The sequence below is a fragment of the Diadema antillarum genome, unplaced genomic scaffold (assembly GCF_040938485.1).
Source record: "Diadema antillarum isolate AM-2024a unplaced genomic scaffold, OU_Dant_1.0 seq00000302_RagTag, whole genome shotgun sequence".
In the NCBI taxonomy this organism is placed as follows: Eukaryota; Metazoa; Echinodermata; class Echinoidea; order Diadematoida; family Diadematidae; genus Diadema; species Diadema antillarum.
In genome coordinates, this window is record NW_027271325.1 from 442644 (window position 1) to 456309 (window position 13666).

Below are 13666 nucleotides of genomic sequence, written 5' to 3' on the forward strand. Positions count from 1 at the left end.
TTTTCCGCAATTTGAATCGTATCGTCTTACTTTTTTGACTGAAAATTTCCTGAATATTCCACCCAAAGTGTGCACAACATCGTTGAATTTCAGTTCTAATAAAGAAAAAGCTGTTAGAATGTGAGGGGGAGGGGTAAACCTCTCCTGAACCCATTTCCAATCCATCATACCAGGGTTACATCAGCGGACGTTATTACCTCGATAATTACGCCTCTACTCTCACTGTGGGACTTTCTGACCTCCACCAGCAAATGTATAAATTTGTGGGGGGGGGGGTTTCTTTTTCTATAATTGTGTATAGTAATCTGCCCTGGATATTTCCTTGCTAGTGAAAGTGTGATTATGCAGAGTCGATGGACCTGTCCAGTAATGGCGTGGGGGTACTATTATTTCCGCTTGGTCAAAGCAATTTTTGAGCATTTTTTTTTTTGCACACATTTATCACATGTCCCCACTTGAACACTTCCACGAGGAGAGTAGGTCACAGTTCGGTTTTCGGATATGAAATGACACACGTTGCCTATCAAACCGAATCGGCAGTTTGGGTTTCAGTGCAAGTTAAATACCATTCAAAACTACTACCAACAAAATGATTAGAGTCATAAGAAAATTTACACGAGTTATGAAATTTCTACACATTTATTTTCCCATAACAGTGATATCGGTCACAGCCAATGAGGGGAAAAAGTACGCAAAGTAGATTAGCTAATAATGTAATCACCTGTGTTGTTTGAAGGAGGGGTACGCACGGTTAAATGAGGATGTGTAGAGAGTTTGCGGTGTCAGCATGTTAGAGTCCTAAGAAGGAATACAATATGCACTTAAATCCTGACAATAGACAATCTCCGAAGCGTCGAACATATGAACAGTTACTCAGTTCCTAGAACAGTAGAACTTCGGTTAAGCTTGCTTATCTTTTTTTAGATCTACCCACAAAGAAATCAAACAATTTTCTCAGGACTGCCACATGCACGATGCCGCAAGCCATTCCAAAGCAACAACACAAAGAGCCGTCATGAACTTTAAGTTTATGATCGATGATTCAGCAAATAACACCCCCACCCCCTTGGAGGCCATCATCGCCATAATGTTATAGCAACACAGCACCTGAACGACTTAATACAAACTACTCAAAATAACCCCATTGATGTCATATACGGTTTATATGAATGAACATAATAATTTGATGTTGGCAGCATCATGAAATCTAATTTGGTTTTATGTTGGCGACCAATGTCACTGTTTTCTGAACTAGAAAACTTCAAGATCCCTTACGTCTCTTATATTATGTATGAGTTCAATAAAACGTCAACCCTTACGTACTTTCACATTACTTCATTCATTTGAGTAAACTCAAGCATATAGGGATTTGCTCTTAAAAATGACTACTAAAGAAAGGCAAAATGTCTGGAGTCAAGTACTAGGTATGAATATCAGGTATTGTATATATATATATATATATATATATATATATATATATATATATATATTGTAGTTGCTCCGCGTATTGGCAGTAGTATTCGCACTGTCATCCCTGACGAAAGGGGAGGACCCGAGAAAATTCGGATTTTTAATTAAAATCAAGACAACTGGCATTTAATACATTCCTCTATATTCTATATATATATATATATATATATATATATATATATATATATATATATATAAGAAGATTGGTCTGCTCGGCATCTTGATGATAATAGGTAAAAGAATTAGTAGAAGGAGAACGCCGTAAAAAAATAAATCATAGATCTTGAAGATCGGAGCATAGCTCTCAAATACGGCGTTTTTCTACTACTTCTTTTACTATATATATATATATATATATATATATATATATGCATTAATGTTAAGTAATTCGTAGTCCGTGTGTTGGTACAATTATACGAAGAATAGAACAGAACTCAAGTAATGCATCATGCTGGCAATACCAACAGTTTATTTGAAGAACACACAAATTTTCGGGCTCCCTGCCCTTTGTCAAGTGATATAGTTTCAACATATGGCTGTTAAGAATTGAGTGGTTTTCCTGTCTTCTCTAACACGTCAGAAATCATTTGCCTAGGGGTTGTCCCGAAGTTCACCCCAACTATGCAAAAAGGAATCAGAATATCATCCTAATTTGATTACCGTGTAAGTCATGCCTATTGAAGTAAATGAAGATCTTTGTCGCTACAAGACGCTGACCGCAGATTTCTCGTGAAACATCGTTCATTTTGCGCTTGGGGTGAGCCCGACGGCGTGCAGTCATAATCACGAGGCATTTAACTTTCACTTACTTTGACATATATCTATGGTCAAATTTTATTCTAAGTCAGCGTGACACGCAAATATATACATGTATCAAGTGAAATGAATAAAGTCGACTGCGCATCAGTCCGTCTGCACACCCACCAAATGACGGGAATCATCTGCAAGACAGAAAGAGCCCGCATTAACCTGCAACCTGTAGAAAAGCGTGGAGATACATTAGACTCCATTTTTGCAATGAACACTCACAGTGGATACAACGCTTTATAGGTGCTTAATTTTTTTATCATTGTTCCCAATATGAGTATCAAGTACGTGTTGATATGAAATGTACTTTCGATCCTCTTTCGTTCACCTCAATCCCACCTGGGCACCTATAGCCAGTGACTACAACAGTTACGTTAACTTGTAACGAGGATTAACTTTTCAAACGTTGAAATGTTTTGTCTAAACAAATCGAAAACAGATTGTCAAACAATGGGCCAAGTCGCATCATATTTCACTCTGGCATTACACTGACATTACACTGATGGGTGATTGGAATTCGAGGTAATGGAGGCAGAGCACTAGTATACCCGACATGCCCCTAATGAACACTCTTTCTCAAGATCAGTTGACAAACGACAACACGATAATAAACATCTGTAATGTTTATCGAGCTACATGTTGCTCGTCACATGGAGGTAAGAATGCTGTATCTTCATTGTCTGTGATGTTCTATCCCCAAAGTAAGAGATGGAAATAAAGTTACTTTTGTGTACATGTAGTTAATTAAACCCCACGTGCAGAAAAAAAGACAGCAAATATTCCCGTGAAGAATAGGAAGAGAACGGAGAAGAAACATTTTACTCGGTTGGAAAGGGAATGACAGAACAGAGAATAATGTTTGTATTTATTTTTCTCTTTTTTCGGTAGCCATAACCCTCAAAACGATATACAAATCGTAATAAACATCAAATCTTAACAACAACCCCCCCCCCAAAAAAAGAACCATGTTATTGTATTTTCTAGTCTTTTTGTATGAATAGCACCAGTGCGCTTAGAAACACCAGTATAAAGTACCATATAAATACAATTATTATCATTATCATTATTATTATAATTATAATTGAGATCAAAGAATTTTGTTTAAAAAAAAAACCTTCTTTGTATCCTTCTTGTTTTGAAAAGCAGATGAAAGGTAAGACACTAAAATGTTTCTTTACGCGGGTTGCAAATTCATTTTTGATCCATTTTCCTGAATAAACTGTGACACGGTGAATAAATAAGATGTGCATAAATGCAATATTACATAATATGCATCTCCTCAATTCTAGGCTAGTTTCTTTCCAGGTAGGCCCCTACCAGGAGCCGACAAGCCGCAACGCTCGAAATACCCACCTCACATATTTATGAATGAACGTTCATGCCTTTGAGAGGTCATCCTAGAGCTGCTTCACAATGCTTGAATGTGTTTTTCACACATCTCGGTATCACTCTATTCTGTGACAAGGTTCAACACTCAGACATCCGCGTTCGAAAAGTATCAATGATAACTTGTTTTACGGTTTATTTTGATTGTTTGGACTGTTAAGAGACTCTTATACGCTTTCATTATAATTATGGTATGTCATATTGATGAGAATCTCATTGATCTCATCTTTTATCAACTGTTCTACAGTCATTCCATTTGATGTTTGTCATTAAAGGTGGATATATTATAGAAATCTATTATTTAAGGGAAACAAGGGTAGTCGTTTTGCCATTTTAAAACTTTGATTTCATCCGAGTCTCCCTACAGCTGTATAGCATATGTTTGCTTCTGAGGGGAAGTGTATTGACATCCGATGATTACCCAAAGTAATTCCCCGTTTTCATGAGATTCGATAATCCCATCTTCCGTTGTAGAGACGGACCCGACCACCACGTTCACGTAAGCAATGGACTACTAGTATATCAGAGTTTGAGCTGAAATGAGCTATACCTTCGACTGACATGCTTTCCATACATTGTATAGCTTGAAAAAGAGCAATGATATGATTGGTGTATCTTAAAGATATAATGGACATTAAAATTAACTGTTCTACAAATAAATAAATTACAAGTTACAACGTAGTGACGACAGAGATAAGCATCAGATGTCATGAACAGCGGCATTGATCAACAACCATGTCCTCCATCGGGGTCAGAGTGGCGCTGATTCGCCCATCTCTGGTCCGCAGGTAATGTAGGACAGGCAATACACTAAGGGCAGATGGGTTACAGCATGGTTGGGGTGATGATGCAGGATCGATTTTACGCATCAAGGCACGAATCATAGCGTGAGTATTAGCGACGTTGTACAGATGCGGACATTCACCAGCACAAAAGTATGCGTTGTACTCGAGAGGAGCAAGAATCCAGTCATATCCAAGCTCACTAAATGAGATGGTAAAATTGTATCGTTTGCAGCACCCCTCAACGTGTTCTTCTGGGTCGCAGATTGGCTGAATAATGTCGACATCGCTTCGACGTCGACGACGGCGACGTTGAGCAATTGTCGATACAGTGGTTTCTCGAACGACGATATCTATGCGTGGTATCCATTCTTCACCGTCGTTACTATAGATAGTGCGCCCGTGGACATTTCCGCTGAAGATCAGGGTCTTGGAGAACATAACGTCGCATACGACCTCAAAGCCAAAATTCACGCTCGGGTTCGACAACCACATCACGGCTGCTTCCTTAACAGGGAAAAACAGCCAGCCTTGCTGCGATAGCGGTGCTTCGGTGCTCGCAATGAGCCTTCGCGGTGTTCGGATTCCTTTCCGAAGGGGAGACAAGAGCTGGTAGATTCGAATGTTAACGCCTCCATCGGATGGTGGTAAGCTGGGAGGGACGAGATAGAGCTGAAGTGTAGCCTTGTAGACAGTACGTGGGATGATAGTCGGAAAGTGCATTGGAATGTAGACACGAAGATTTCCTGATGAATACCACTCATTTGTGGAAGCATTCATAGGAGGGTTATCTGAATTGATGAATAGATATGAACGGGGTTGTGAACACAATGTTTAAAAATATATCACTTCACTTCACAATGAAATCACCAGGTTGTATACTTGTGATCAGATTTCAATGTCGCTGTCGAGCCATGCATCTTGATTCTAAACTATATTGTGCGTATCAAAAAAGAAAAGAAAAAATGGTAATAAAACTTTGGAAGGCTACTTTTACTGTAACCAATGGCGCAAATTGTGAGGAAAACGAAACTCTTTCCACTGATATGTAATTATGTTGGCAAATGTCATGCATGACTGAGCACATGAACTTTAATGACAACAAGGACTAATGGCATTTTTCCAAGTTTGAACGTTATCGTGAAGGAACAGTGAATGTCTCAATGAATGGATGAGACCTGTCAATGAAAGTGGTCAAATTAACAGGCCAGCCTGCATGACTGCAGATTTAAACCTTCAAAATGACCACGTTGTCGATAACTTGGTTACTCCCACAAAGGCTAACCCAGCATCCCTTTTTCTCTCTTTATATTCAAGAATGGTTTGTCGCTGAGAGCTCTGTGTTGAATATGAAAAGAGAAAATGGAGTGTGGGTTGGTCTTTGTGGGAGTGACCAAGTTATCGAACAGGTGGTCATGTAAGATGTCATGGACCATAAAATGTTAGAAGAAACCCTAAACACAAACCTGCAGTTGGGCAAGCTCGCCTAGTTATTTGGCCACTTTCATGGAAAGACCTCATCCATTCAGTGAGACATTCATTGTTCCTTCATGTGACACTCAAACTGGGAAAAAGTGGAATTTGTTATTGTTGTCTTTCTCTCTCTAAAGTTCATACGCTCAGTCATACATGATAATTTTGTCAACATAGGGTATCACAGGAAAGAAGAAGAGTTCTTTCCTGACAACCAACATTGCGCTCTCCACTGCTGACAATTAGGATTTAGTAGTCCTCCATACAATAGTTGGATTACCTTTTTTTTATACGCACTGTAGGTCTAACACTAATTGCAATGTTTGGAGGTGCTGTTTCCTTCTACTGAAATGTTGGTGTCGACCATGTATCGATGTAAAGTTAAAACAAATTTGTTATTATTAGGAAAACACTCCTGAATCATTCTCCAGCTATTCTGGTTCTCATTGTTGATGATCTGAGGAGGTATGAATTTTAGAGTGAACTTCCCCTAGATTGAGATACAGAATTGATAAACAGGAGCTAATTTTCCATGACAAAGAAAAAATCCTGTGCTCTTTGATGGCATGATGATTATGTAATGAATAGCTCACATTCCTGAAATTAAACTTTATGCCCTCACAGAAGTCAATGCTGACACAATGAAGTTCTCTACATGGGCAACTTCGACTGCATGATGACATTTCACTTTGTGAAAGAAAGTAAAACAAACAAAAGATCAATCAAATATGAGACGTGAGTGTTGGGTAGACAGAATATCAGATAGGTCTGTAACTTACCAGCGCTTTTGAAGCTATATATGTGATTAACATACGTAGGCGAAACAAAATTCGGATCACGTTGATTGTGGTCTCTTGTGGCCAACTGCTGTACCGACCTGTAATAAAGACGATACATTTCCTGAAGCTGTTCTTGGGAAATGTTAGCACGAGCTATCTCTTCAGCCGTCGGTGGCCTGTCCATGCCCAGTTGAGAAAGAATCTTCCTCCTCACCATCTCGTACTGAGCATGTCTATCTTGAGAAATGAGCAGTTGTCTCCGTTCGGGCCTGGCGCTGACATACGTGGCTACATTCCTCGGGGAGATATCTGTGCTGTTCAGATCGGCGTTGCTGCCACTAGGGGATATTCCAGATTGCGATTGAGATGGCAAAAGTGAGAACGACGAATCTGCAAAAATAGTATCGTTATTGGGAAGTGAGCTGACGTGTTGGATATCCAAGCCTTTGCACTTTAGACATGGCATGTGCGATTGTCGATGAGGTGCCGATGACGCGAACGGAAATTTTGAAAATATTATCACCACGAGGACCAGTACATTTCTGACTCCTCTAGCGTAGGTATGAGGCCCTGCTCCAGACATTCCACTGTCTGAGTTTCTCCTTTGCCCTAAGAATCAGTCCAGACACTCGATTCTCTCTATCCTTTTGCCAGCTAGTTATTGCGAGATCCTTTAATTGAAATTTAGCGGCTTCATGAGAGTTGAGAGACCGTGAGACGCTTCAGTGAGAAATTGTCTGTCAAACTGACACCGGTGGCTCCCTTTATAGTATCAGAAACACTGTTAGACTCTATTCAGCCGGTTTGATTTGAATGGATCAATCAAATCATGTGAATACTGGCATACTTGCTATAAATGCATAATAGAAACTTGAAATACATCTTCTGTCCCAACCTTGTAATCTATGATGATGAAAATAAGGGTCTCTTACTGTCAAAACGGAATCAGGCTAGAATGGATGTTATAATTCTATATACTCCTTATTCATTCTCTTGTTTATAAATCATAAAGTCTGCTTGTCATTAGTTTTAACAAGGCATTAATTTTCAATTAATTGCACAGGACAACATCGCAGATAGTGGCATTATTTCGAGAGATTATTGTTTTTTTTTTGTTTTTTTTTTGGGGGGGGATAGGGTAGTTTGGTTAGGTAAATACGCCATTCTTGATGAAGAACGATCACAACAATGATCAAATTTATCTGACATTTGCAGGCTGGTAAACAGAGCCCCCTCACCATAACAGTCACAATCCTATTCAACGCGTTGGCAAAATAGTTATCACATTGCATGTGAAATCACATAGATGCATTTTATTATGACGATGTTCTGAGAAAGGGCGCTCTCTTGCTGTCTACTCCATTCTCTTGATACACTCCCTCTCTCTTTGTCTCTGCCACCATACCCCAAATAAAGGGTGCACAGTTTATATCTTTTATTCTGGCTTAAAAGGTTCGAAGCTTTGCGGGATATTGTATTTCCAAAATGTCACGCTCGCAACCAATATCTCGGGGGACCGATCTGTCTATCCTACCTTGGCTCTCTGGTGCTAGTGAACTCTATTCGACCTCCAACATAACCTGGCCTACATTTCTGAGTCATATGTGTGAGTATGAATAAATGTCAAATACTCCTTGGGATGAGAATAGCAGATGGCAACTGAATACAGTTTTTTTTTCCACTCCAAAAACTCGCCCACACGCGGTTTGGCGATTTCTGAAAAACAACGATTTTTCCTCTTACTTTCTTGTCAGTTGTGTCATCGCGTGTTTGGATAAGACCACGTGTAAATGATGTTTGGCACTCCTGGTAGGAATGACATATTCAGCTAAAGACAACGACTTCATATATGCAAATGGAAACAAGAAAATGATAAAATCACGAATTTCTTCCTTCAAAAGCGCAGAAATGTTGCGTAGGTGTGCATGGACCAAGAAAAACACAATTTTTCGAAAAGATAAATAAACTAGATGACGAATTTGGTAATTCCACTTAATATCGCCAACGCCTATTTTAGTTTCCTTTTGTGTCGTACGTGGTCACCTACAATTGATCTAAATCTTAACTTAAGTTTATCTCCACGAAGTATACACAAAATGAAAATAAACAAAATTGCAGACACTATAAGAGCAAATACGAAAGTAGTGTTGATATTCTTGAAGCATAACATTATGTAACATAACGGTTGGGCTGTCAAAGAATATCAGATCTTTGTCGAGCCAGAATACAGAATGTAATAACGATCGATGGATGCAGACACAAGTTAGACGCACAGTGTTGTCTCGAAGTGTCGCCCACATACACTGTCAACACACAGATACAGTGGTACAACGGATTTGCATTACAATGCAGGTGGGTAGACATCAATTACAATTTGTTTTCTTAGGCTGTGATATATTGAGAATCCAACTAATATACTGTATACACGGTTTTTTATGCAATAAAATGTTTAATTACAACGTCAAATTCGTATGTCATACCAGCGTTACATTTTATGCACATGTCTTCGACATATAAATGAAAAATAAGATAAGTCCGCATAATGCATAAGATTGACAATAAATTGTTTGGCGTTACTTACCCAACCAAGATTTACCTTTGCACTGTGTGTTCACTGTATATCCGTTTTTATTCATGAATACCCTATCAGGGTTTCTCACTGATTAATTCCCGACCAACAATACAGGGCTCTTCAAGAATGTCTACTCTTTATCATGTCATAGAGGAAAATTTAAGCCTCTAAAGTCAGGTTTCACTTTAAAACAAAAATTCGTAAGAAATTTCTTGGGTAGATAATGCGTGCATAGATCATTAACTGAAAGAAGGAAGAGATAAACGCACTAAATTTATTGAACTTGATTCCGTGCTTTATTTGTCCATAAGCTGCTATCCATGTCCAACTTAGCTGTATGTTCAGTTCAGCTGTATGTTCAGCTGCGTTTCAGAAGTACCATCATATTAGTCTTGTTAGATTTGATGTATGATCTTCAGTTTCTGCGTTGAAAGTCTTATTCATGAAAAAAAAGACACAATGATATAAGTTGCTTTCCATCAGATTTGATATTCCTTCCACACTAACTTACACTAACTTAAGGAAACGTATCACAACAGTACATGAGGTGACAGGAAATACATTAACAGTGGCAAACTGACATTGAGACTAATATTACTCTCCCTCATAACTGATTAATCATGAAGTTAATGACGTATTTCTCAAAGTGTGGGGAAAAAAAGAAGCAAACGAATGAGTAGAGCATTTGAAAAAAAAAATCGAAAAAGGATGCCAGTCTCTCATCACGTGTACCCCTTATTGGATATATTATTCTATTCCAAATTTCACTCTCTAATTGGCGCTACTCTTTATGACGCAAGTGCCGACTTGTGTAAACTCCTACCAGTCTTTTTGAGTATGCTGACATTTTAAGATTCCAGATAAAAATCGATTTTTAATTTGCATGCCCCGAAATAGAAAAAAAAAAAAAGATACACAAGTGCTAAATTTTCAAAACATCTCATGCCGTAAATTGCGTCGAGTACGTTAATAGAATGTCAGAGGGCAGTGTGTGAGGTTATTACGTCACGTAGGTTTTATTCAGACAATACATCATCAGTGATCGTATTCATCAGTAACTTCGCAGTACAAATGGAGGGATAATCTTTGTGTGTGCGTGTGTGTGTGTGTGTGTGTGTGTGTGTGATAGATCTTTGTGTATTTGTGTTTTAATTCGGCCTTTGGCCTGGGGGCCCTGTATAAACGTACATAATTGGTCCGAAAGTCATTGACTAATGTGAAAAAAAGACATGCAGAAAAAGTCAAAATATGTGACAAGTGTTTGTTTTGCGTTCGTGATGCCATCAGAAAGGCATACTATACCAGGGATCCTGAAAGCCAATAATTATGATGTTACTATGGTAACATTGGGGTAATCTTTGAACATACTCTTGACTGGTCTTCCCATGTCGATGAAGTAGTCATGAAAATTTCCCGTTCTATTGTGTATATACAAATCGTGTTTGACACGTAAAGTCATGAATCAGTTGTATTTTCTTCCACACTCCCACACATTGATTACTATTGTGCTGTATGGGGGTCTTTAACAAAGACAAATTTAAACAGATTGCAACGTTGCCAAAATAAGTATGATCGTTTGATAATAAATGGGGGTTATTACATGTCAGCACAATCTCTTACTCATGCTCTAAAATATGGCAGTCAATTGTACAGAGAATTCAATACCATTACTGTCTTCTGGTGTACAAATTGTTACACAATTTAGCCCCACTGTACGTGGTACAAGTGAAACTTGTGATCAAACGCTCTGCTACTTATACCACTCGATATGCTCTTTCTTGCCAATTACATATACCCGAACCAGAACTGAATATAAGAAATGCCCCTTCTATAATTGTGCTGCAAAAAGAAATCATTCTAAATTATACCCATTTTTATTTTAAACGGCCTTTTCAATACAAACATTTAGAATCGGGTACAACAATATCAATCTCTCATTTGATATGAACACTTCACACTATAGCTATGCAGTTAAATACCATTGCATCATCTTTTTCGTTTTATTTCTTTTTTTTCGCTCGTTTTATATTCTTTCTCATGTGTCTACTTACGAACCATATCTATGTTCGTTTTGTTCTCGTTTTTTATTGTGTGCACATGTTATATAATGTATATCAACGCAGGGCTTCCGTGTAAAGCAACACTTTATGGCTCTGAAAGGGACTACCCTGCCTTTAAAGAAGATTTAATAAATAAATAAATAATAGCCTTATTGTCAGCTGTTCCGGCATAAAGGCGCAGCCGTGAAGTACCGGTAACGCCTATCAATTATGACAATTTCAGGGAACAGATGTGCTGTTTGGATAAATTTGTTGTAACTTGTAGTTGTTTGTTTTATTTTCCTCTCTTTTAATTCACGGATTCAGTAAAATCAAAGCAAAGCAAACACAAATACAAAGCCCCAAACACACACACACACACACACATACACACACACACACACACACACACACACAAGAAACACACACAGCCAGTTGTATGCACACTTTGATAGTGTTGCAGCATCAAGGCGTGAAGTACGGGCAGTAGCGAATATTTTCAAGGGGACTACTTCAGGGGCTTAAACTACCAATTCAAAAATATTAAACATGAATAACATTTCATGAAATTGCAAACAGAGTTTCATAGAAGCCAGCCCCAGTTATTACAATTCCCGTTTCCCAATTCGGGAAAGGCAGTCTGTGCAACATAATGCGAGGAGTCCCCATTCTCCTTTGTATTCAGAAAACCTACCGAAACTCGCCGAACACGCCTGATATTTGTGACGTCACTAAATGGAATCAGCAAGCAAAAGCAGGCTACGTCCTACAGACAATGCACACGATCAAAGGTTTAACTGTTTTTCTTCGGTGAGCGTTTTATTGGTATTTGGCCTGCATAAATGTCATAACAATGCAAGGTGAATCAAACGTCTTTTCGTGTCATTTGAATGATCTACTTTAAAATATTAACAGGAACGACAATCTTTCAAATACATGGTAAAATTCCATGTTTCTCAGGCACTTGCCCGCCCCGAAGACTTCGATAAAAGCCATTGTTGGCATTCTCTCGGCCTTGCTATGTTTGAGCCATGCATTCATCCGCACTGCCCCGCCGGGTGGTTTGCTGTTCATTCACATTCAGCATTGTTAGACGGGCTTTTCAAAACTGGATTCTAAAATCTACCTATATGCCTTCCCAGGGATGGTTTCTAAGCTGGACACTGGTCCCGTGAGAGTAGCGTTCTGTGCCACTTTTTTCTTTCGAAGACTGTCACAATTAGCGAAATTCGAAGTTATTCAACCTCCTCTTCAGGAGCAATGAATACATTTATAATTTGTGTTTTAGCTGTAACACGTCGTCTGTTGCTGTAAGATTGGTCCATCTTATAACGTCAGTAAAACCTTCACCGAACATTCCCGAATTCATCCGAAGTGCTTGCATTACTGCAGTCATCGTATGAATTTTCTCTTTGCTCTTGTTACATTCCCTGTTGTGGAATGAGCAAAAGTCTTACATTTTGTCCTTTCCAAGATTCTGGCATACACATAGCATATAGATTTGTGCCAAATGGTATTTTCTTGTAATGTTCAATTTAACAACTGTATGGTATCGCGGCTACTGGTGCCTGTCATAGGGGCATTTGTAAGGTACAGATACAGGTAAGGTACAGTGTGTAATGACAGACAGGTTATTCCAAAGATTCGTCAATTCAAAGGTTCGTAAAACCGAAAATGAAACAAGGTTCGTTATTATGTGCTCCTCCCCCATTTTCTGATGAACGATCCTTATTTCATTTTCGAACTATCGGACCTTATACAATTTTCGGATTGGTTAACCTTCGGAATAACGACCCTTATCTTTGTTTATGTTCCGATTTCGATGATTGCATTGGCGCTTAAAGGTCCTGTTTACCTTTAGGAGCAATGATTTTAAAAAATGTTCAAGATATTTCATTTGATGCATATGTGTAGGTCTGTTGTATTACAAAACATCCTATCATACAAAATGTTTGCAATAAAGCTTAAAATATAAGGAGATATCAGTATTTTGCTCAATAAACCATAACTGTTGACGGTTTAGTCTGGAAACATTTTATTATAACTATTGTTCACATTTTGTATGTTTAACAATACTTAACATTGATTATACTGATTCTAATTTTCACAATAGTTGTTTCAAGCCCTAACTCACATTTTAAAACTATCTTAAAGCACTAATGCAGGGTTTTTGTTTCAATTGCAAAGGGTAAATAATGCCTTTAACAAAGTTTGCTTCCACGTATTTGTAGTAAAATACTCTGACGCTCTTAAGATGAAGGGACTTTATATACCAGCATGTGCTCTTGTGTGATAAATAATCATTCAGCTTGCACAAAATTTCATTTTCCATTTCATTTCTTAATTTTTTTCAAATCC

At 38.3% G+C, this 13666-nt stretch overlaps 1 protein-coding gene across 1 annotated transcript; it reads right to left on the minus strand.

Annotated features, from left to right (window-relative positions):
- Positions 1-4370: 4370 nt before the first annotated feature.
- LOC139730349 (growth/differentiation factor 8-like) lies at positions 4371-5225 on the minus strand. The gene has a single exon (XM_071641216.1). The coding sequence runs from the start codon at positions 5223-5225 to the stop codon at positions 4371-4373; it is 855 nt and encodes a 284-aa protein (XP_071497317.1).
- Between the last annotated feature and the right edge of the window lie 8441 nt (positions 5226-13666).